This window comes from Trachypithecus francoisi, unplaced genomic scaffold (assembly GCF_009764315.1).
Source record: "Trachypithecus francoisi isolate TF-2019V2 unplaced genomic scaffold, Tfra_2.0 Lachesis_group10, whole genome shotgun sequence".
In the NCBI taxonomy this organism is placed as follows: Eukaryota; Metazoa; Chordata; class Mammalia; order Primates; family Cercopithecidae; genus Trachypithecus; species Trachypithecus francoisi.
Window position 1 is genome coordinate 72,375,324 of NW_022681455.1, and position 22,362 is coordinate 72,397,685.

Sequence of the window (22,362 nt, forward strand, 5' to 3'; positions counted from 1 at the left end):
AGGCTGTAACTACTGATGGAAAATTTGTCTGTTAAAGTCCCGTTCTAACTGGATTGTTTGTATTTCCTGATGATTTTCATTGTGTGTTTCTTAAAATGTGTCATCTACTCTGGTTCCTGAGGACTGTCTGATTAATTAATGCTTATTTATCTCTCTGAAAAATAGGCATGAATTTTCATCTATATACATAAACTGAATCACTCACAATCTACTTTCATCTAGAAATTATAGGGTAAATCTGTGCTAGACTTTCAAAATAAGCAAATTTGTATCTGGACTCTGCTAAATAATACACAACAACTTCTGTTAAAAAAAAATGCATGCTTTTAAATCCTTCAGTTTGGTAGATGCTAAACAACACACAACAACTTCTGTTAAAAAAAAATACATGCTTTGAAATCCTTCAGTTTGGTAGACTATTAGGCACAGCTCTTCATATTCGCTTTTTTTTCTCATTTAAAGCAAGTTGTTTTATGCAGCTGTTGGGAAAAGAAAATTAATATTCTACAGATTATTCTAATAAGTAAGTTTAAGCTGTGTTTAATCCTTTCAAGACATAAAGTGTAGGGAGGCCAGGTGCAGTGGCTCACACCTGTAATCCCAACACTTTGGAAGGTCAAGGCAGGTGGAAGGCAGATGGATCACTTGAGGTCAGGAGTTCGAGACCAGCCTGGCCAACAGGGCGAAACCCAGTCTCTACTAAAAATACGAAATTTAGCCAGGCACGGTGGTGGGCACCTGTAGTTCCAGGTGTATATATACACACACACACACACACACAAAGTGTGTCCTGTCACTTCTTTTGATTTTTTAAATATACAAATTTATAGAAATACAGCAATAAACTTATGACCTTAGCAAAATAACTCCAGCACTTCCTCTTCCAAAGGATGCTTCTAGTTACCACATATTTTACTTCTCATAAGATTTTATATGGCTAAAAATCATAATATTGCTTTTTAAAATGGAAAGTAAGCCATAGTTTTCCAGCTATATATTTCATAGTTTTATTTTATTCCTCAAATATAATTTTTTATTACAAAGAATTTATCTGTTCTTTGGAAACTTAAAATGTAAATGCTAAATTTTCTTCTGACACAAACCACAACTGTTATATGGATGGTTCTCCTGAAATGGTAGACATTAGATCAGGCCAGGGGAAAATACTCTCACTAAAATACGATCAGTTGTTCCCCACATTTACAAATAAAGTATAGGAGCCATACAAAAAGATGACTATAATAATGGTCATTACTAAGGGACCCAACTTGTGCCAACTGATTTGGAATGCCATCTTTAAAATATATTACGTTTTTATATCTATATAATCTTATCTCCAGAAGTTCTACTGGTCTGTCTGTTCATGTACCAATATCATGCTATTTTATGAACTGTAGCTTTAAAATGAGTTTTTATTTCTGCTGGGAAACTTTTTGTTTCTACTTGTTTTTGGTTTCAAAATTTGACTATTTTTCCTTATGGGTTTTTGTTTTATGGTTTGTTTGTTTGTTTCGAGGTGGAGTCTCACTTTGTCGCCCAGGCTGGAATGCATCATCTTGGCTCACTGCAACCTCTGCCTCCTGGGTCCAAGTGATTCTCCTACCTCAGTCTTCCTAGTAGCTGGGATTATAGGCGCACACCACAATGCCCAGGAAATTTTTTTTTTTTTTGGAGAGATGGCATTTCGCCATGTTGGCCAGGCTGATCTCGAACTCCTGACTTCAAGTGATCCACTCACCCCGGCTTCCCAAAGTACTGGGATTACAGGCATGAGCCACCGTGCCCACCCAGCCGCTTATGTATTTTTCATATGAACTTTGGAATCCTTTAATTTAGTTCCCATACTTTAAAAAAAGGTATTTTTAGAATTACATTAAAAATTTGATATTAGGATTACATTAAATTTGTGAATTAATATTGGGAGACTTGAGGGTTTTTGTTTTGTTTTGTTTTTTTGGTTTTTTTGAGACATGGTCTCAATCTGTCACCCAGGCTGGAGTGCAGTGGTATAATCTTGGTTCACTGCAACCTCTGCTTCCCAGGCTCAAGTGATCCTCCCATTTCAGCCTCCCAAGTAGCTGGCACTACAGGTATGTGTCATAATACCTGGCTACTTTTTTTTTTTTTTTAAGATGAGGTTTCACTATGTTGCCCAGGCTGGTCTTGAACTCCTGGGATCAAGTGATCTGCCTGCCTCAGACTCCCAAAGTGCTGGAATTATAGGAGTGAGCCACTGTGCCAGGTCTTTGACATCTTTATGATATTGAGTCCTCCAGTCCTAGAATATGATCCTTTCCATTGGTCTCAGTCTTTTTCATGTCTCTATGTAGCATTTAAGATTCTTCTTTATGTAGGTATTTCACATTCTTAGCTTTATGCCTAGATGTTTTATATTTAATATAGTTTATATGTAATATAGTTTATATTATTTTGTCATTTGGAAATATGAAAACTATTGATTTTTTGCTTATTGATTCCATGTAATTTTGTACTTTGCTACTTCCTTTTATTGAAGTCTCTAACTGCAGTAGGTTTTCAGTCTTCCTGAGTCTACATGTAATTAAGTACAAAAACAACTACCCTCAAACAATATAAAAGTTTACTTTTGCTATGTATTGCATTGTTCTCAAAATGTCTTAGTTTGATAAACCGTAAATCATGAGTTAGTGAAACTTGTATTGTTTTCCTCCAAGAGTTTAATACAGAGATGAGTAAAAGAAATTATCCCTTTAAGTATTACATGCTATGCCTTATGAATGGGGCTATATATTCATTATCTCATGAACATAAAATGCTGTGAGATAGGTACTTGGTTATCCCCATTCTATTTAAGAGGAAACCAAAAATCAGAAAGGTTAAATAACCTATCCAAAGTCATAGACCATAAGTGATAGACTTAGTAACTGAATTCAGAGTTACCTGTCTCTAAATGAAATGCAGGAGACTAAGAAAATAACTGTCTCTAGGTGACAGATTTCATGAGGGTCTCACACCGTGTAGCTAGAGTAATCTAGAGAAGAAACTGACTGCAGTTGAAGAGGTAAAACTAAGTTCAGGTGATCCTCTGAAGGTCACAAGATATTTGGAAGCACATCATATCTAATCTGAAATGCCTCAATACTGCATTATTTCTCCTCAGCACACATACAGATTATTTTACCCATGAAGTGGTACTAATTGTAGGCCTCATACTCATGTGTGCAAGAAATACAACGATCTTCATTTTTCTGTATCTTTTATAATTTCTATTTGGGGTCCCATTCCACAGGTGACAGAAACTTCATCTTAGTTAATTCTAGGTATGCTCACCCAAGCCTAGTTTCCTTTAGTAAATTCAGACTTCAGTCAAGTCAGGATCTCCTGAGTTCATTCTAGGGCTTCAAGTCCTCATTTCTGGAGTGTGACTAACCTCTGGAACCATCAGGAAGGTGGCTGAGAGGTCATCTGCTCATTATCCTTCCACACAGGCATCCTCTGAGATGCACACTGTGGTCTCTGATCTCAGTTGCCAATCTGTCCAAGTTCTGATCCATGTCAGTCACAGTTCCATGCTCTTGACAAGCCCTGCCTCAGCCACTTCCATGGCCTTTCAAAGGCATAGGGAAAAAATCTAGATATTCTTTTAGAGTGGCAGGAAACTGAGGCTGTATCAAGATTTCTCCAACTAAACATATTGGACACCATTTTTACTCATTTTCTCCTGAATTCATGGAGGGACCAAAGACTAATTTGTGCCCCTCAAAATTCATATGCTGAACCCCTAATCCCCAATGTGACCTTATTTTAGAGACAGGACTTTCAGGAGGTGATTCAGGTCAAATGAGGTCATAAGGTTGGAGTTCTAATCTGATAGGATTGGTGGCCTTATAAGAGTTGGAAGAGAGTGAGCTATCTCTACATACATGTGAACTAGAAAAAGTCCATGTGAGCACAGAGGGAGAAGGCAGCCATCTACAAGCCAACAGAATAGGTCTCACCAGAACCCAACAATTCTGGCATCCCGTACTTTCAGCCTCTGGAACTGTGAGAAAATACATTTCCATTGCTTAAGCTACAGAGTCTATAGTATTTTGTTATGGCAGACCAAGCAAACTAAGATTCTCTTGGACTCTATCTGGTAATCCCCTCAGTCTAGAGTTCTCCACACTAACCCTCTTTGGGTTTTATATTACTGTCCATCTTTGTCCCCCACCCACTCCCCACAAAAAAGCGCCAAACAAAGCTTCTTATTTTGAACTACCCCTTCCTATAGCATAAACTTCTCTTGCTTCCTTGTTTCTATCCTCTCAGAGAAACATCTTATCTAAATGGGAAAGAAGAGGGGTGATAAAAATTGGATCCACTTGATTACATATTCTGTCTAATGCTATACCTAGATCCTTGCTTCTGATCCTATACACCAGATATTGATTTCTATTCTCCCCTTTAGTTGCGACAAATTTCTCTTGAGGCAGTGGTTGCTCTTGGGTGACTACTCAGATGGGGACAGGTCACAAGGAAATAGAAAATACTAGGTTAAAACATTCAATTACTATCATGCTATAGTACATTTTTTATAATTGAGTATAAGTAAATGATATTGTGAAAGCTATAACAATTTTATTATTGTAACCCTTGGTCTCTGAGGTTGTAAGAGCAGAGCCACCCAGGTTACTTAAGATGATGGGAGTTCTTAGAAAGAATATCCCAAAAAGTGAATAAATACAGAAAACTGTCTCCACAGTCAAACAGGCCCAAAGAGAACTGGAATATTGTTCATCATTGTTTAACATACACCTGCAGTTCCAATAACCCAACAGCAATGCTTATGGCCCAATGCTTGTCATCCCTTCAGAAATAGGCATCCATTGTAACCCCAGATATGATGTGGCTTTCTTCACTCTGAGAATTTCTATGTTCTGGAGTGGTTTTCTGTTTGTTGTTTGGTTTTTGGTGGTTTTCTAGGCTACTATTGTCCTTTCTTCTTTCTGTTTTGTATGCCTCATGAGGGTCTCAATGGATTAACTGATCACCATCAAACAGCACATGCCCTGTCACCTCATCCACCTTAGTCTCTCTAATGCCTAGGCCATCAAAGGTTGTAAACCAGCCACTGTAAAGACAAAGTGGCCAGGAGACGGCTTTGTTCACCACACATTATTTTATCAATTTGAGTCAACATTGAAAAACTGGAATATCTTACTAAAATCAGAGTTCTATCATTTTCTGAAACTTAAGAACTGACAACACTGGGTCTACAAACTAAAATGGGGTCAATTAGTCTGAGCTAAACTTTACCTTTCCCTGGTAGTCAGAGAATGGCCTCTTCAGTCTAGCAGTTTCAACCACTCATGCCATGTATGCTAAAGAGTTGGGTCAGTTGGCTCTGGAGGCACTTGCATTGGAGACCTCTGTGACCTTTGTCCAGGATAGTTGTCAACTTCTCTAACTGGTTGTGACCAGCATTTACAGGGCCACATGACAAAAAGAATGACAGCAATGTGAAAGGAGCTGCCTCCATTTCTCTCAGTAGAGGCCTTTTCAGCAAATCAGGAACTTAAGAGTTTCAGGGACTATCTGGTGATATCCTGAAAACTTTTTGAAAGAGATCAACTCTCTGGAGGTTGCAGTGAGCTTTGATCACACCACTGCAATGCAGCCTGAGCAAAAGAGCAAGATGCCAACTCTAAAACATAAAAAAATTTAAAAATGTTTTTAAAAAGATAAACTCTCTCAATGACTGATTCAGATCTAGAGAAAGTCTGCCAACATGAACATCTACCCTTACTGGGTTCCCACTATTTCTCATATTTAAATGCCAAATACTGTCCTCCACTGTTGCTTTTCTTAGGACTTTTCTAAAATAAGGGATATCAAATACCAGGACTAAGGCATTCTTACACAGCTTGTTGAAATCATTTACAGTAAAGAGCATTTCTTGCTCATTTTCACTCAAGCCCTCCCTTTCAACACTTTTTTTCCTGTAGTCAGTTTTCTTTGATTATTATCTCATCCTTTTGTACAACTGACATAGGAGTTACAAAGAAATTACTCAGGCAGATAGTGAGAGTACGGAAGTCCTTGGTAAGGTTTTCCTTTTAATGAAAAACAGCCCCCAGCTCTTTTTTTTCTAACAAAGAGCAGCCCATAAAATCGAGCTGCAGACATAAACAAGCAAGCTGGAAGCTCGCACAGGTGAATGTCCCCAGTTGTGCGCATAGGAATATACTACCTGTGACTAGGCCTGTTCAAAATGGTGGTGTCATCTTTTTGCCAGCCTCATGTACAGTAAGGAATAGACAAGCTGGTGCTGGCCAAGTGGAAAAACATTTGCATAATAAGATTAGGGTGGGGCCACCAGCCTTTTCCGTGCGCTATGTAAACGTCACACCTGGTCAAACCAATCTGTGAGCCCTATGTAAATCAGACACTGCCTCCTGAAGCCTGCCTATAAAATCTGCTGTGGTCAGCCGTCTTTTCCTTTTTGGGCACCTCTCTCTCACAAGAGAGAGATAGCTGCTCTCCTCTCTCCTTTCTTCTGCCTATTAAACTTTCCACTTTCCTTAACCCACTCACATGTGTCCGTGTCCTTAAACCTCTTGGTGCAAGATGAGGAACCCTGGATATTTACACCAGACAGCAATGCCACTCCACAATGTCATTAGGGTTCTTTCTGGTCCAAGTTCTATTGCTATGGTCGTGGTGGTGGTGGTGGTTATAAAAGCCTAAATATATTGAATCTAATTAACTAAAATTCTCGGTTAAACCAAGTTAAGCCCTAAAATCTAGAAAACATCCTCACCATTTTTATCTATAGTAAAACATGATCAGAACTGACATTTAGATTTAAATATAATCTAATAGGCTCTGAGTTTATAAGGTACAGAGTCATCCAGGTAGTAGCACTATAAGATCCTGAATCATCAAATATGACTTAATTGAATTTTGTGGTATATTTTAATTTTTTAAAAAGAAAGTAAAATGTATTTGAGAGATATCTTCTATAGCAGTAAAAGTAAATTAATTCATGGCATAACCTTGATTAATTAGAAATTTCTGTGAGTCAGATAACTCATTTTCGTAGGCATCCTTGTTAACATTATAATACTAAGACTTTAAACAGTCTTTAATCAGAGGCCGTTAGCTCATTAACTTTGAGAATGAGAGTGCTATGAAGCTTGGGAAAAAGCTCACATCCATCCAAGACCCAGCATCTTTGTATAGGTGGAATCTGGTGAAATGAACCTCAAAAGCATTTTTAATGGGCTCCTTCATATTTAATCCAGGGGGGTGCCTGGTAGATCAGCAACATGCTACTAGTTCCACAGCACTGATAGTAGGTATGTTACTATCCTGGGTCTTTTAAAAGAAGTGACTCTTCTAACCCCAAACTTTCCAACCCTGGGAAGCTACCTTTTTAAGTTACTTTCTCGGTCCCCTCAAGTAAGATGTATCTTCACTTTCTTTATACCACCTGGCACCCACCTTATCACCCAAAACAGATACTCTAGCTATACCCTGGGGTAACACCTCGTCACCTCAGCCTCCTTTACTTTAATTACATTTTTCCAGTAGAAAGTGGGATTTGCATATTTTAAGGGTAAGACGAAATGGAAGGTGGAGTTTGATTCTGCATTATTTCAGAAACTATAGAACATACTCCAGCTGGGTCATTGGGCCTCTGAATTTTAATTCCTCTTCTTTCTTGAAAACTGTCTATTCCCAACAATTTCCTTCATCAGTGGGATACTGATATTAGGCAGTATGTCTTATGACCAAGTGAAGGTCTGTAAATTTGAATCCTAAACAGGCAACAGAATAAGTATGCAATTCAAGTCACTGGTCAACTTTCCAAGTCACCTTTCTCCTTCTGTGCTTTGAAGAAATAAGGCTTTCACTTTTATCAGAAGGTAAGAAGTTAGGAGTGGGAAAAGTTATTTTTTTCTTATAGAAAAAAACTCAATTCAAACCCTGATTCTGCCAATTAATTATTGGCAAGTGTCCTTGGGGGAAGGAATTTAACTTCTCTGCCTCCTCATCTGCTAAAAGGGGCTAATAATTACACATCTTATAGTTTTGTAAGGATTAAACAAGTTGGTACATGTGTCTAGCTTATCCGGGGATCAATAAAAGTTAACTTTGCTTTTGAACGGCTTCTAGCAGAGTGCTAATCACAAAGAAGAAGGCTCAGTTGTTTTCTGTTATGTTACACATATGGATTACTTTCTGCTTGTCAAGACTTGAGCATTTGCAAAGCATAAGCAACCTTTTTCTACAGAGTGTTTTATTTAGATTCTCTGAGCTACCAGTGAGAAAAGTCCATTTTGTTAATATGCTTTTAAGATATGGGCACTAAACCTAAGAAACTTAAGAATAATGTTCCAGGGAACCAGACATGAATCTTTTTCTATAAAGTGGATCAAGAATATTTCCAAAGATCCCAGTCCACTAGAGCAAGTTTTCAAAAACAGTTGATTTTGACTGGTCATTCCCCCACATAGGAAAGTATAAGAGTGCAGACTGTCCCATCATCCACCAGATACATGACCAACTCCCTGTTCACATTGACTTAAAGGAAGAATACCAAAATGGGGCTTGAAAGCTTCCCTTCCATTCAAGCCCCTGCTCTTACAGTCTCTCCTTCACAGGTTAAGGGATTTCTCTTGAGATGCTGATTTGTACTTTAAAAAACTTAACTTACACTTGGAAGGCTTGCTGCAATATTATATGATGATGTAATTATTTATGTAGTCCCAGCTGAGCCTATAAAATCCAAAAGTTTTAAAATCTGTATCTACAGTGATAGATCTAGACAGCACTCCTCCATATCATTTATACACACACACACACACACACACACACATATTTCCCTCAAATATTTCTTTAAGTCCCAGACCACTTTTTGATGTAACTGTGTTCTCTCTATTTTGACATTCTTGGAGCAGCCCTAGTGAAGCTTAAGATTAAAATCACAAGTCTTACAGTTCAGGCAGAGAATAAAGTACAGACTCTGAAGGTGATCTCATGTGCTCAGAATTATGCCTTTAAAAGTCAAGTTGACTTGAAATATGGACCAAACCAAATATAGCATTTAGACAAGGGGACTTTCTTTACGCAGCCTGAATTAATACAATAAAAAATATTTTGTTTTTATTATTAACAGTGCTAATTAAGCCAAAACATTTTAAAATGGTGTTTTCTCTTTTTAATTTGGGACTCTAATTATTTGTAAAAACAAATATGCAGTAAATGATGGAACAAATTATGATCACAGTTTGTTGACTTAGAATAAAGGAAGCCCAGAACAATATATTGCCCATTTTAGGTACTTAATTTGTGCAATTTTTATACAAGATGAATTAAACAATTCCTGAAAAGTGAAAAATAATTTATATAGTTTTCACACGTATAGGGTCTAGGTCAGTGGCAAAACAAGGGAGTTAATTTGGAGGAAGGCTTTATTAAGTGCCCCTACAAACCTCATTAACCTTCCATGATAACTACCCCAAATAGAATATAAGCTAAGTAAAACACTGTGTGTGCTATTCAGACTCAACTTCAAAACAAGTCCCAGGCTGCTCCTTCTGAGAGACCACTGTGCCGAAGCTTCTACCTTGACATTCTAGAGACACCCTGGTCCTAATATCTCTGTGCTTATATCTTCATGATAACAGTCATTCTGCCTTTTAAAATTTTGTGTCATAGTTTGGATATAAGAGGGTGGGGGTGGGGAACCTACACACAAAAATGAAACTTTTTGCACAAAGCATCCACTTGCCCACAAGTGCTAGAGTGGTGGCCTGCACTGTGTGATCTTGGTTGAGTTACATAATTGTTCTAGGCCTCAGTGCCTCAATGAGGGATTTGAAAGGGCTGATCTCAAAATCTTTTGCAATATTCAGGGCCTCAGACTCCTGGCTTCATCAAACATCTGAATCTGGATGGCTTATCAACAGCTACTACTGATCCTATGAGCCTGGGTTCCTTTTTGTTATCTTTAACCATTTTTCTGGAAGAGGTGAGAAACCCTTACAGAGCAGGACAAATGAGCAGAATGGAGCTGAAAAGGTTCTGGTGCCCGGAGAGTCCCTGCTCTGCCCCGCCCCAGCCTCACCCCTCCACCACCAAATCAATAAGCCGCCTGGAATGGAGGCAGCCTGCAGAGTCTCACCACCGGCGGGAGAAGCTGAGTGAGTGATTATAAGGAGAAAACCACTCAGGCTTATCTCAGACTTCACTTTCTTCCCTTACTCATGTTCACAGTAGAAACAAAAGGGAAGTGTTTCCGAAGCAAAGCTCTTGGCTCTGCTTTTTGCTCCCAGGGACTTTTCGGGAAAAGGGGAAGGGAGTGAAAAATAAAAAGCAAATAAAGGACTTGGAACAGTCTACAGGACACGAGGACTCCCACTTGTTCTCAGAAATGCCGTTTCCTTATTAGCTGCAGTCCAGCTTCCCCTGCAGGTGCTGTGGCCGCGTTGCGCCTCGGCGGGAGCCTCCTGGAGAGGCTCTCTGGCAGAGCCCCAGGGATGCGGCGACCCGGCCGAGGTCCGTGGTCGGTGGTACGCTCTGGGGAGGGGCTCCCCGGCAACTTGGCCCGCGGGAAAGAAAGTCTCGGGGTCAGCCTCCTGCCAGCTCTCATAAGTAGATCTAATTATGACCGCTTACTTCAAACAGAGGATTTAACCCAAAGCAGATTTAGTGGGGCAGTTTCCAAAGGGTAGCAGGAATCCCAGGCTTGACCTTTGAAAAATCCCAAAGACTTCGCTGCCCCGGGAACTTGGCAAGCAAGTCACGGTGGACGCCTCAGATCACAGAGAAATTCAGAGATGCCAACTTAAGTTATCAATCAGGTCCTACTAGGGATGTTTAATTTAGAATAAAGTGTCTGTCAGAGAATGCCCACGGCATGTGCACTGGTGGTCAGAGTGTTGAGTTAAGATAAAACGTTGACAGAAAAAAAAAAAAAAAAGATTTAAGCACTCAAGTATAACTGATTCCATGAAAAAGTATTTTAAAACATAAAGTGGTGTGAAAATTAAGTGAGAGTCAAAGGTCTCTTAGTGAATTCTTATCTAAAATGTGAAAGTTTGGTGACATATCCCAGTGGTGTTGATAAAAGTGTCAAAAGCATGTCAGGGTAATTTTTTTTAAGTTTTTTTTTTTAACTTTTAAAACTTTCTACATAGCACTTTGCTCAGGAGAGGCTGTTGTAATTGTTTTAATAAAATTAAACAACTTCTACAAGAGGGAGGGGATTAAAATTGTTAATTTAGAGTTAACCAACATGAAGGTAGTAAATAAACACATCCTGCGTAGGCTTAGTGGATACTGAATATAAAATTACTCTGTGAATGATCATGCTCTCTATCATGTATTATTTCAATTACTCTCACAGAACACAAAAATTAGGAAAACAAGAAACAAGTACGGTCACTCCATCTACACACTTTTATTAAACCAATGACTCAGTAAGTGACCTTATGCTACCTCAGGCATTTAGCTTAGGTGGGAAGCTGAAGAAAAGACAGATATCTGGTTCTAAATCAAGTAATTTACAAGGTAATGAAAAATAATTCGCATAGGTGCTCTTAGAATCATTTGATTTTCGACATTCTAAAAAGTCTATATCAAGTTGCTACTTTTTTTTTTTTTTTTTTTTTTTTTTTTTTTTTTTTTTTTTTGAGGCGGAGTCTCACTCTGTCGCCCAGGCTGGAGTGCAGTGGCCGGATCTCAGCTCACTGCAAGCTCCGCCTCCCGGGTTTTACGCCATTCTCCTGCCTCAGCCTCCCCAGTAGCTGGGACTACAGGCGCCCGCCATCTCGCCCGGCTAGTTTTTTTTTTTGTATTTTTAGTAGAGACGGGGTTTCACCGTGTTAGCCAGGATGGTCTCGATCTCCTGACCTCGTGATCCGCCCGTCTCGGCCTCCCAAAGTGCTGGGATTACAGGCTTGAGCCACCGCGCCCGGCCCAAGTTGCTACTTTTTTATCTGACCACATTCCAACACAGAACGCCTAACCAGATGACTGTTGTAGATAGAGACTTGAGCCACATAACAACACTTCTGTCAACAAGGGACTGCATATATGATGGTGGTGTGCCTGAGGCAGCACAAGAGAGCATGATAGTTCACAGAGACTGTTTTATTTTTTGGGGGGGGACAGAGTTTCGCTCTTGTTGCCCAGACTGGAGTGCAATGACACGATCTCGGCTCACTGCAACCTCTGCCTCCCGGGTTCAAGCAATTCTCCTGTGTCAGGCTGAGTAGCTGGGATTACAGGTGTGCACCACCACATCCGGCTAATTTTTGTATTTTTAGCAGAGGCAGGTTTCACCATGTTGGCCAGGCTGCTCTCGAACTCCTGACCCCAGGTGATCTGTCCGCCTCGGCCTCCCAAAGTGCTGGGATTACAGGTGCAAACCACCACGTGCAGCCACCACAGAGTACTTTTATATTCATTACCATTAGTATTAATTATACACTTAATATTTTATTTCAATTGCATAGGACTCTAAATAATTTGTTGACATGGGTCTAGTGACTTACTACCTTAAAGGGAGAACAGTGAGTCTGGTATTCACGGCCATTTCCCCCATTGTATCCCATAAGATTATAATACCATATTTTTACCTTACCTTTGATATGTTTAGATACACAAATACTTACGATTGTGTTGTAGTTGTCTGCAGAATGCAGTAGAGTAACATGCTGTACAGGTTTGTAGCCTAAGAGTAACAGGCTGTGCCATATAGCCTAGCTGTGCAGTTGGCTATACATCTAAGTTTGTGTAAGCATACTCTATGATGTTCACACAATGATGAAATCACCTAATGATGGATTTCTCAGAATGCATCCCCTTCATTAACACATGACTGTATATGTAATTTATACTCTCCTTAGAACCATGTTTGCAATATCTATAACTTGAGGTTGGAAAGTTCTCAGAGATTGAGGAGGTGGGCTTTATTTTCACTGGTTACTCCAAGATGTCAAATCAGTTAGTCTATGTGTTCAAACATGAAGCTAGTTAACTTGAGCTTAACAGGAACTTAAGACAAACATAAGTCTGGGATACAGTACACAACAATTTAGCCATTGTTCACTTTTCCATTTCTCCTTCCGCAAGGGATGTACCAAATCCAATAATAAATAAACATTACCAATAATTTTTAAAAAAATGTTTAACCCAAACCTGTTCTATTTTATGCTTTTATTTACTGTCTAATTGTGATAGCTTCTTCTCATATATACACTAATCTGGGAAAACTAGGTCTCTTTTTGTAACTAAATAGATAATAAAGTTGGGCTAGGTAAAGCTGTTCCCTAGTGGTTCTCAATTTGCAAGCTCTAAACACAAAAGCAGACATGCTTGGTAACTCAAAGCATGAGGATTCAATATCATTGGTTTCAAAGTCTGTGGAATTCACAGACACAAGCATTCAGCCTAGGGAAGAGAAGGGAGATAATAATTTAAAAGATACTGAGAAAAGAAAACAGATGGTATAGAAGAGTGAATTACAATATTTTAAAATTTGGGGTCTCTGCTTCAATTGTGGCAATCCCTGGTCTTAGAAGACTAAATAAATACCTACAAGAATAAACATCAAGGCTAAATGTGTCAGTTTTTAGTTGGTTTGGTTTCTTTTTTTACCCCAAGTTTTAAAATTTATGCAGTCCTTAGAAAGTTCAGCAGGTAGTTCTAGTCATTAAGTGATTTATACACAGCCAAATAGTAACATTTTCTACACTGGTATTAAAAATGAATAGGATTCATTTATAATTGTTAAGTATAATAATTTGCCTTTCTGAAAAGCTGATTCCCACCCCAAAGAGAAAAACTAGATTAGTTCAAATAGAAAGCAATTTGTAGAAAGACTTTTCAAATGTAGGTGCTTCATTGATCAAGTTTAAATATAAAGTCCTTGAGTTTCTTTCCAGCTTTACGGTTTCATGGCTTTTAACATCCTTGTGGGAATGTGATGCCCTACCTATATGCAACCCCCAAAACATTCATGTAACAATCTCAGGTAAAATTCAGTATCATTCTCTGTGGTTACCACCCATTCAGAAATTGGCATTCGATGCTGAGCACCTGTCCACAGTACCCCTGGCTGAAAGACTGATCCCTGAAGGGAGGAGCACACATGAAAGGGCTACGGGCATGCAGATGTGACCGGTGGTGTGTGTACGCATTACCTCTCCCGCTCCTGCTCCAGCAGGTTGGTGAAGTCGTCGCTCTTGTTCATGTAGTCAGTGTGTTTATGCTTCTCGTTCTCTAACTCGTACACGGTGCGCCTGTGACACTTTTCGGCCAGCAACAGCTGCTCTAGCATGCGCCGGTAGGTTTCTTTCTGTTTTTCCTCAAGTCTGTCCAGCTGAATAAGCAAATATGGGAAAGAGCTTAATATTTTATTGCATTTGCATAGGACTCTAAACAACTTGTTGACATGGGTCTAGTGACTTATTACCTGAAAGCGAGAACAGTGAGTCTGGTATTCACTACTATTTCCCCCATTGTATCAGTTTCTTTATGCCAATTGGCTGTATAAACCAACCATAATAATGTTGCAGTAACTTCTGGCTTTCTGGCTTTTTTGTAAACATATACATGGTTCCTAAACCTTTTTCCTTTTTAAGGGCAGTGGGATATACCACAATTTTATCCATTCTACTGTTGATGATCATTTGGGTAGTTTCCAACTTGGGTCTATTACAAATAATACTGTTCTGAATACTCTAATACATGTCCTTTAGTGAATATATAGCATATGTGTCAGGTGTATACCTATGAGTGAAATATGGGTCATAGGATATGTGTATATGTAGCTTTATTAGATATACCTATGAGTGAAATATAGGTCATAGGATATGACCAAATATAGGTCATAGGATATGCCAAGCAATTTTCCAAAGAAGCTGTACCAATTTATGCTCCTACAACCAGTGTTTAGGAGTTTTGATTGTTCTACATCCTTGTCAACACTTAGTATTTTTAAAACTTTTAGCCGGATGTGGTGGCTCACGCCTGTAATCCCAGCACTCGGGGAGGCCAAGGCAGGCGGATCACGAGGTCAGGAGTTCGAGACCAGCCTGACCAACATGGTGAAACCCCATCTCTACTAAAAATACAAAAATTAGTTTGATGTGGTAGCACATGCCTGTAATCCCAGCTACTCAGGAGGCTGAGGCAGGAGAATCACTTGATCCATAGAGGCAGAAGTTGCAGTGAGCCAAGATCTCACCACTGCACTCCAGCCTGGGCAACAGATGGAGACTCTATCTCAAAAAACAACAACAAAAACCTTTTAACCATTTTGGTGGGTGTGTAGTGTTCGTTCATTGTGATTTTAATGCTCACTTACCTGATGAAGTTCAAACACTTTTTCATTTGTTTATTGGTCATTTGGGTTCCTAAACTTGCAGGAGAACAACTCTTTCATGGTTTTATGAGATAGCACAAAGCTCTATACTCAGAAAGAGGATAACACCCTTCCTAATAGAAAAATTAAGATCTCAGCACGTACATGCACCAGGCTTCTCCCCTGGAAAGTGATTTTCATCACAATCTGTTTTTAAAGCTTGTAGCTATCTGCATTTCTAGGAAAAGTATATGTAGGATCCAAAGTCCTCTGTTTTTCAAGAGATGCTAAATATAGGGAGGATTTCAGAACTCATAGACAGTACATATCTCTAAAACAGTTCTTACCAAATATTATTACAGGGGCCAGGGGCAGTGGCTCATGCCTGTAATCCCAGCACTTTGGAGGGCTGAGGCGGGTGGATTGCTTGAGGTTAGGAGTTCGAGACCAGCCTGACCAACATGGTGAAACCCTGTCTCTACTAAAAATACAAAAATTAGCCGGACATGGTGGCAGATGCCTGTAATCCCAGCTACTTGGGAGGCTGAGGCAGAAAAATCACTTGAACCCAGGAGGCGGAGGTTGTAATAAGCCAAGATCATACCACTGCACTCCAGCCTGGGCAACAAAGCAAGACTCCATCTCAAAAACCAAAACCAAAACAAAACAAAACAAAAAAAAGGCAAAAAAAAAACAACCCATAAATATTATTATTGGGTTTTGGGCCAGGCACGGCAGCTCAGGCCTGTAATCCCAGCACTTTGGGAGGCCGAGGTGGACGGATCACAAGGTCAGGAGATCGAGATCGAGACCATCCTGGCTAACACGGTGAAACCTCATCTCTACTAAAAATACAAAAAATTAGCCAGGCATAGTGGCAGGCACCTGAAGTCCCAGCTACTCGGGAGGCTGAGGCAGGAGAATGGCGTGAACCCGGGAGGCGGAGCTTGCAGTGAGCAGAGATCGTGCCACTGCACTCCGGCAGGGGCAACAGAGCAAGACTTCATCTCAAAAAAATAAATAAATAAATACAAAATAAAAAAGAATTATTACCAGGTCTTTGTGCCTCTTTCTCTGATCAGGTTATAAGATTTTTTTATTTTTCATTATTTATTTATTTATTTATTTATTTATTTGAGACCAAGTCTCACTCTGTTGCCCAGGTTGGAGTGCCGTGGCATGATCTTGACCTCAGCTCATTGCAACCTCCACCTCCTGGGTTCAAGTGATTTTCCTGCCTCAGCCTCCTGAGTAGCTGGAATTACAGGGCACGTCACCATGCCCAGCTAATTTTTGTATTTTTAGTAGAGATGAGTTTTCATCATGTTGGCCAGGCTGGTCTCTAACTCCTGACCTCAGGTGATCTGTCCACCTTGGCCTCCCAAAGTGCTGGGATTATAGGCACGAGCCACCACATCTGGCCTGGCCAGGTTATATGATTTTAAAGAGATCATGCCTTGACCACCTTTTTAGACTCTGGTGCTGGTACAAAGTTGATGTTCAGTAAGTGTTTGTTAAATTGGACCAAATCTGACAATCTTGATATTTCCCTATCCTACTCACTATCCCATTCTTCCCTTTGAATTCTAGTTCAGTGTTCCACAACTTTGGCACTGCTGAGGCCAGATAAATCTTTATTTCAGGGTGCTGTGAGCTGGAGGATGTTTAGCATCATCCCTGGCCTCTGTCCACTAGATGCCAGTAAGCACCACCTCCTGTGTGACAACCAAACTATCCTGACACTGCCAAATGTTCCTTGGAGGGAAAAATCCACCACCACCCCAACTGAGAACCAACTGTTCTAGTTGAAACAGACATATTTAAAATCAGTTCTCAATCTCACAACCAACTTTCGGAAACTCCACGGGGTAACTCCACAGGGTCTCAGCATTAGAGCTATTCCGCTTTAGTTTTCTGTTTGTCCTTCAGTTATAAGGAGGATTAAGTTCTCTCTATAATTGCATGATATGTTCATTGTGAGTGAGTCATTTCCGGGGCCCAAAATAAAAGAGAGACTGCTTGCATTATCTTTTTCCCAGATCTCCACTTCCCTTGTTTAGGAGTCGGTGACCAGATAGAGACTGGTGGAGAAGCCCATGTTAATGGGTGGCTGATATTATCTGAGATCATCAGGAATTGCTAATTGTATTTTTATATCTTCCAATAATTTTTTGTAGTCTTTTTTTTTCTTTTTTTTTGAGATGAAGTTTCGCTCTTGTTGCACAGGCTGGAGTACAGTGGTGCAATCTTGGCTCACTGCAACCTCTGCCTCCTGGGTTTAAGCAATTCTCCTGCCTCAGCCTTCTGAGTAGCTGGAATTACAGGTGCCTGCCACCACACCCAGCTAGTTTTTGTGTTTTTAGTAGAGACAGGGTTTCACTATGTTGGCCAGGCTGGTCTTGAACTCCTGACCTCAGGTGATCCACCCACCTCTGCCTCCCAAAGTACTGGGATTACAGGCGTGAGCCACCGAACCCGGTCAATTTTTGTAGTCTTAAAGAAACAGTCTATACGTGAGGTTTTCCCATTATAATAGCTCCATTCCCTATTACAAAATCTTCTCCCCAAGAACTTTCCAAATTTCTACAAATGTGATTTTCAACATATTTTAGAGAACGTGTCAAGCATTGCTGAAACATCATCATCATCAGAAATGTAGAAAAGGCAACTTTCCCCCCTTTTTGAGCCTTGCTGCTTTATCATAAAATAGGACTCCCCATCCTTTGGAAAGTATTTGAAGATCAGTATTTTCCCTCTTTCTTCAGGCCCTACCCAACTCCTCCCAAAGGAAGGAGGGGTGACTTACTTGAAAGTTGTATTTGGAATAGGGAACTGGATATGTGCAGCCCAGCCCTTTCGTTTCTTAGTTTTTACTCTGCCTGTCATACAATGATACACTGTGATCTGAAGGGTCAAACTCTTCTGCAGGATCTCTCAATCCATGTAAGCAATTCTGGAGAGGAAGGTGGGAGCATTACTAATCGGAAGTTTGACTGGGAAATGTAAAGAGATAGTCATTACATGGACATCTGGAGAAAAAAACAGCACATGGAAATATCAAGTGTTCTGGGGCCCCCTAGAACAGGGTAGACCTTAGCCTTTTTACATCTATCCTTGTAGGCTTTTGAGACTGGTTGTTTGCGATAGCTACAGTTCCGGACTAAGCCACTGGAGTAGTGGCTGAAGTCTTTGTGGGTAATGTTCACTTCACCAAACACTAGCACAGCTTGACCACAACAGTAATTACATTATCAGGAAAGCAGTCTTTTCATCTCTTAATGCATAAGTTACTGAGGTATTGGTGTATGTAGTGTGTTTTTTAGGCAGAGCTGCAGATCCAGACTTTAGAATGTAGAGGCTATAAATTCTTCTGCTATGAAGCATTAGTATGTGAGGTTTTAGGTGTCAATTTTAAGTTTTGGATGTAAGAATAACATAGGTAGCAAAAGATCAGCTGTACCAGATGCTGTTTCTTGTTATTTTGTTTGGAACTACATCAATCTCCTAAGAGAGAACAGAGGTAGTCTATTTTCTTGGCTCTATGTGGCTTGTCCAGAGACTCTGAAGATTCTGTAGATTCATTAATCATAGATACTATATGTACATGGCTTTTGGTTTTCAGGATCCAAGCTGTGGTTCAGTATACAGGAATGGGTTTTATTAAATGACTAGTGAAAGTAGAATGGGCACCTATTACTTTGGAAATGTAGATTCTACTTGGACGAGGTGGAAGGAAAATTGAATGAGATAATCACAACACCAAATGCCAAAAATTTACTAAGGAAAGAGTGTACCTGGAAGTCTTATTCTAATCAATAAAGTTAGTGGAGAAGTACAATAACTTGAGGAGAAATTTCAGTATGTTTTAGATAAAAAGGCATGATTCAGGAAGTGTTTTTAGCTCTGTTACCTGCAAAGGGCTAACTGGAGAAGTATTAAGGAATTGAGGAAAAGAGAAATCTACTTAAAAGAAAATATGAGGTCTTAAAGACCAAACTAGATTTACACAAAGGGGAAATGGATCTAAGTGCTTCTAAAAATAGGGATATTAAAATGAAAGGTATTTCAGACATTGTTGAATCAGAATGCGTGCCCAGAGAAGATAGAGACAGGAGAGCCCAGAGGACAGAGCAGTGTGACTTTCCTCACAAAGAAGGCACTAGGATCCAGGAAGGGATTGAGGAGAACACTGTGAATGGACTGATAGTCTTTTGTGAGCTCAAATGGGGGCCCTTCCCTTAAAGACTGCAACATCTATTCAAAGTGGTTATATAAAATATGAACAGATTTAAGAATCGAAAACTGGGAAGATCAGGGTAAGATATCTGAAGCATTATTTGGTGAGTTTCAGTGTCTCAGCTGTTGTAGATGGAATTGCCAATGTTTATTTATTTATTTAGTAACTTTTATTTTTTTTTTGAGAAAGAGTCTCGCTCTGTCCCCCAGGCTGGAGTGCAGTGGTGCAATCTCGGCTCACTGCAACCACCAAGGCCTCCCAGGTTCAAGCGATTCTTGTTCCTCAGCCTCCAGAGTACCTGGGATTACAGGTACCTGCCACCACGCCTGGCTAAGTTTTGTAATTTTAGTAGAGATGGGGTTTCATTGTGTTGGTCAGGCTGGTCTCGAACTCCTGACCTCAAATGATCTGCCCACCTCAGCCTCCCAAAGTGCTGGGATTACAGGCATGAGGCACCACGCCCACTGGAATCGCCAATATTACTGTGGCCCTGAGTGAACATACTCAAGAAATGTTGGGATGTGGTGTTTGAAGGAAAGATGAGACAAAGAAAAGGGAATGTAGACAGGACAACATCAGATAAGTCTAAATGTGGGTGTGGTGTAATGGAAAAAAGCCCTTTAATGAAGATTATCCAAATTAAGAACATGAAAATAGGTAAGATTTAGGTTTAACAAAGAATACTCTTGGCAGACTCAGAATTCTTTGATTTCAGATCTCTCACTGAGGGAGCCAACATAATGTAGAATATGGAAGGCAGTATTAGAAAAACAAATGTCTGGGAGCACTTGAAGAAAAAGACTAAAATGCTGAAGCAACAACTCAGCTGAGCCTTCCTACACAGAAAAGTTGTGGCAGAAGAAATATTTTTGTTGCCTTGAGTCAGACAAGTTACTCAAGGATTGAAAGTTCAAACATGAGGGGAGGCTAAGTTCTGAGGAAGAGTAAGGTCTGATCCCTTCTGGGCCTCAAATTACACAGGCTTCAGAAGGGTAACCCTCTAAAGCGATGGGCTTCCTAGGCTTGGCAACAGGGCCCGAAAAAAGAAAAAGACCAAAGAAGTCTTAAATACTCAGATGGGAAAACTGAGTACCTAAAATGAGACCTAGGCACTGAAGAGGTCACCACTGCAAATCCCTAGACTTTACAAAAAGACAGGAATGTTTTGAATGCCACTCACTGAGGCAAAGACAATACCTGCAGACAGGCTCCACCCAACCTCGAGCTTGCCATTTCCCATAATTATTAAGCTGCTGATGACAATAGGCTCTGGTAAGAGCAGACTTACCAGAACCCTGCTATGGCTGAAGATTTTCTCTATGTACCTTCCTTTCCTCAGACATGCCCTAAATCTCTGCTTTAGTCTCTGGTAGGAGTAACATGGACCTTCTTTATACTGAGTCCTAGGGTCAAGGAATATCATTTTGCTTGAGAAAAATGTATCTTAGTGCTAGAGACTCTTTTGTATTTTTTAAATTTATGAGTGTGAAGTTGTACTCTGATAATTGCATGTGTCCTAATAATTCTTTAGATTCTTCAGAAAAAAGTAGACTCTAGGGACTTCAGGATATATTAATACAACTTTGAAAATGCTGGTGAGTCCAGGTTTTTTTTCACTAAAGGGGAAAACAAAAACAAACTCTACCCAATCAATTGAGATTCCATTGGCTAAAGCTAAGCAGAATACAAAATTAGGAAGGAAAGAAATGAAAACGTTTTTCGAATTTTGCTTAAGAATTATGAACTCTGATATCCCAGACTTTAATTTACAAAGAAGGGCAGAGAGATTTAATATTTGCTGTTTAATTTTTCCCCAGATATTTGGCAAGGGAAAAAGGTCCACTGTATTGGGTTCATTGCTTAACTTCTCGTGAGTTCTACTGGATACCCCTGCTGGGCCTAATACGGTATGGAAATAAGAAAGAGCAGTGATTTTTGGCTTAAGATATAATATGGCTTCTAGGAAACAAGAGCTAGAGACTACATGCTCATGATCCCAGGAGGCTAATGGAACAGTGACATATCACAGTTCCTGCCTCGTGAATTTGGAAGCAGGATTCTGCTCCTAGGTAACAATAACTTGACTGTTAATTTCAAAGGGTTAACAGACCCAAAATTTGTAAGTGGTGGAAGGAAATCTTTTCTCCTTCTATCATTTTATTTCTCTCACAAAATGGACTTCATTTTGGCAGTATTAGGAAAAGTATTTTCTGCCCTTTCTCTCTGCCTTCTCACTCACTTCTCCTCAAAGGGGAAACGACTCTTTAGACTGTCAAGAGGAGAAAGGAACCATGAAATATGCCCAGCTTAGCCAGTTCCAGAGGGACAAGTCACAGGGTGAGTGTTTTCTGTTCTGATCCTCTGTCCCTGAGTTAGGAATATTTAGGTCAGGCCTACTTTCTAAAGGTAGGTCGGAAACTCCTCTCTCTGTGTTCAGCCCGTAGAACTCAGTGGATTGGAGGCAGTAATCCTGGGTAAGTGTGTATTCTCTGCAGACCCACCTCTCCCTTGGTGGTGAGGGTGGGGAATGTCATCCCAAGCTCTAGCCTTGGAAGAAAAGAACTCAGAAGCCCAAATGAGACCATTTATCCAAGCTGAGTTCTCTAATCCAAGTTATTATTATTATTATCATATTAAATACATGTTTTTGACCTCTGTGTCTTTTACTCCTCAAATCTCCCCAAGTTTCAAACCAGTTAAGGGTATGAGCAGTTATTCTTGAATCCCAGCAAATACTAATGACTAATACTTGTTGAGTACCTAGAATGTGCCAGAGACTATGTTAAGA

The 22,362-nt window shown here is 39.9% G+C and overlaps 1 protein-coding gene across 3 annotated transcripts in view; it reads right to left on the reverse strand.

Annotated features, from left to right (window-relative positions):
• Window positions 1-22,362, reverse strand: part of FILIP1 (filamin A interacting protein 1) — a 232,981-nt gene that overhangs the window by 49,593 nt on the left and 161,026 nt on the right. For all 3 annotated transcript variants that reach the window (XM_033217691.1, XM_033217690.1, XM_033217689.1), the window contains exon 4: window positions 14,175-14,353. In XM_033217691.1, the coding sequence (XP_033073582.1) occupies window positions 14,175-14,353 (179 nt within the window). The remainder of the gene's footprint in view (window positions 1-14,174; window positions 14,354-22,362) is intronic.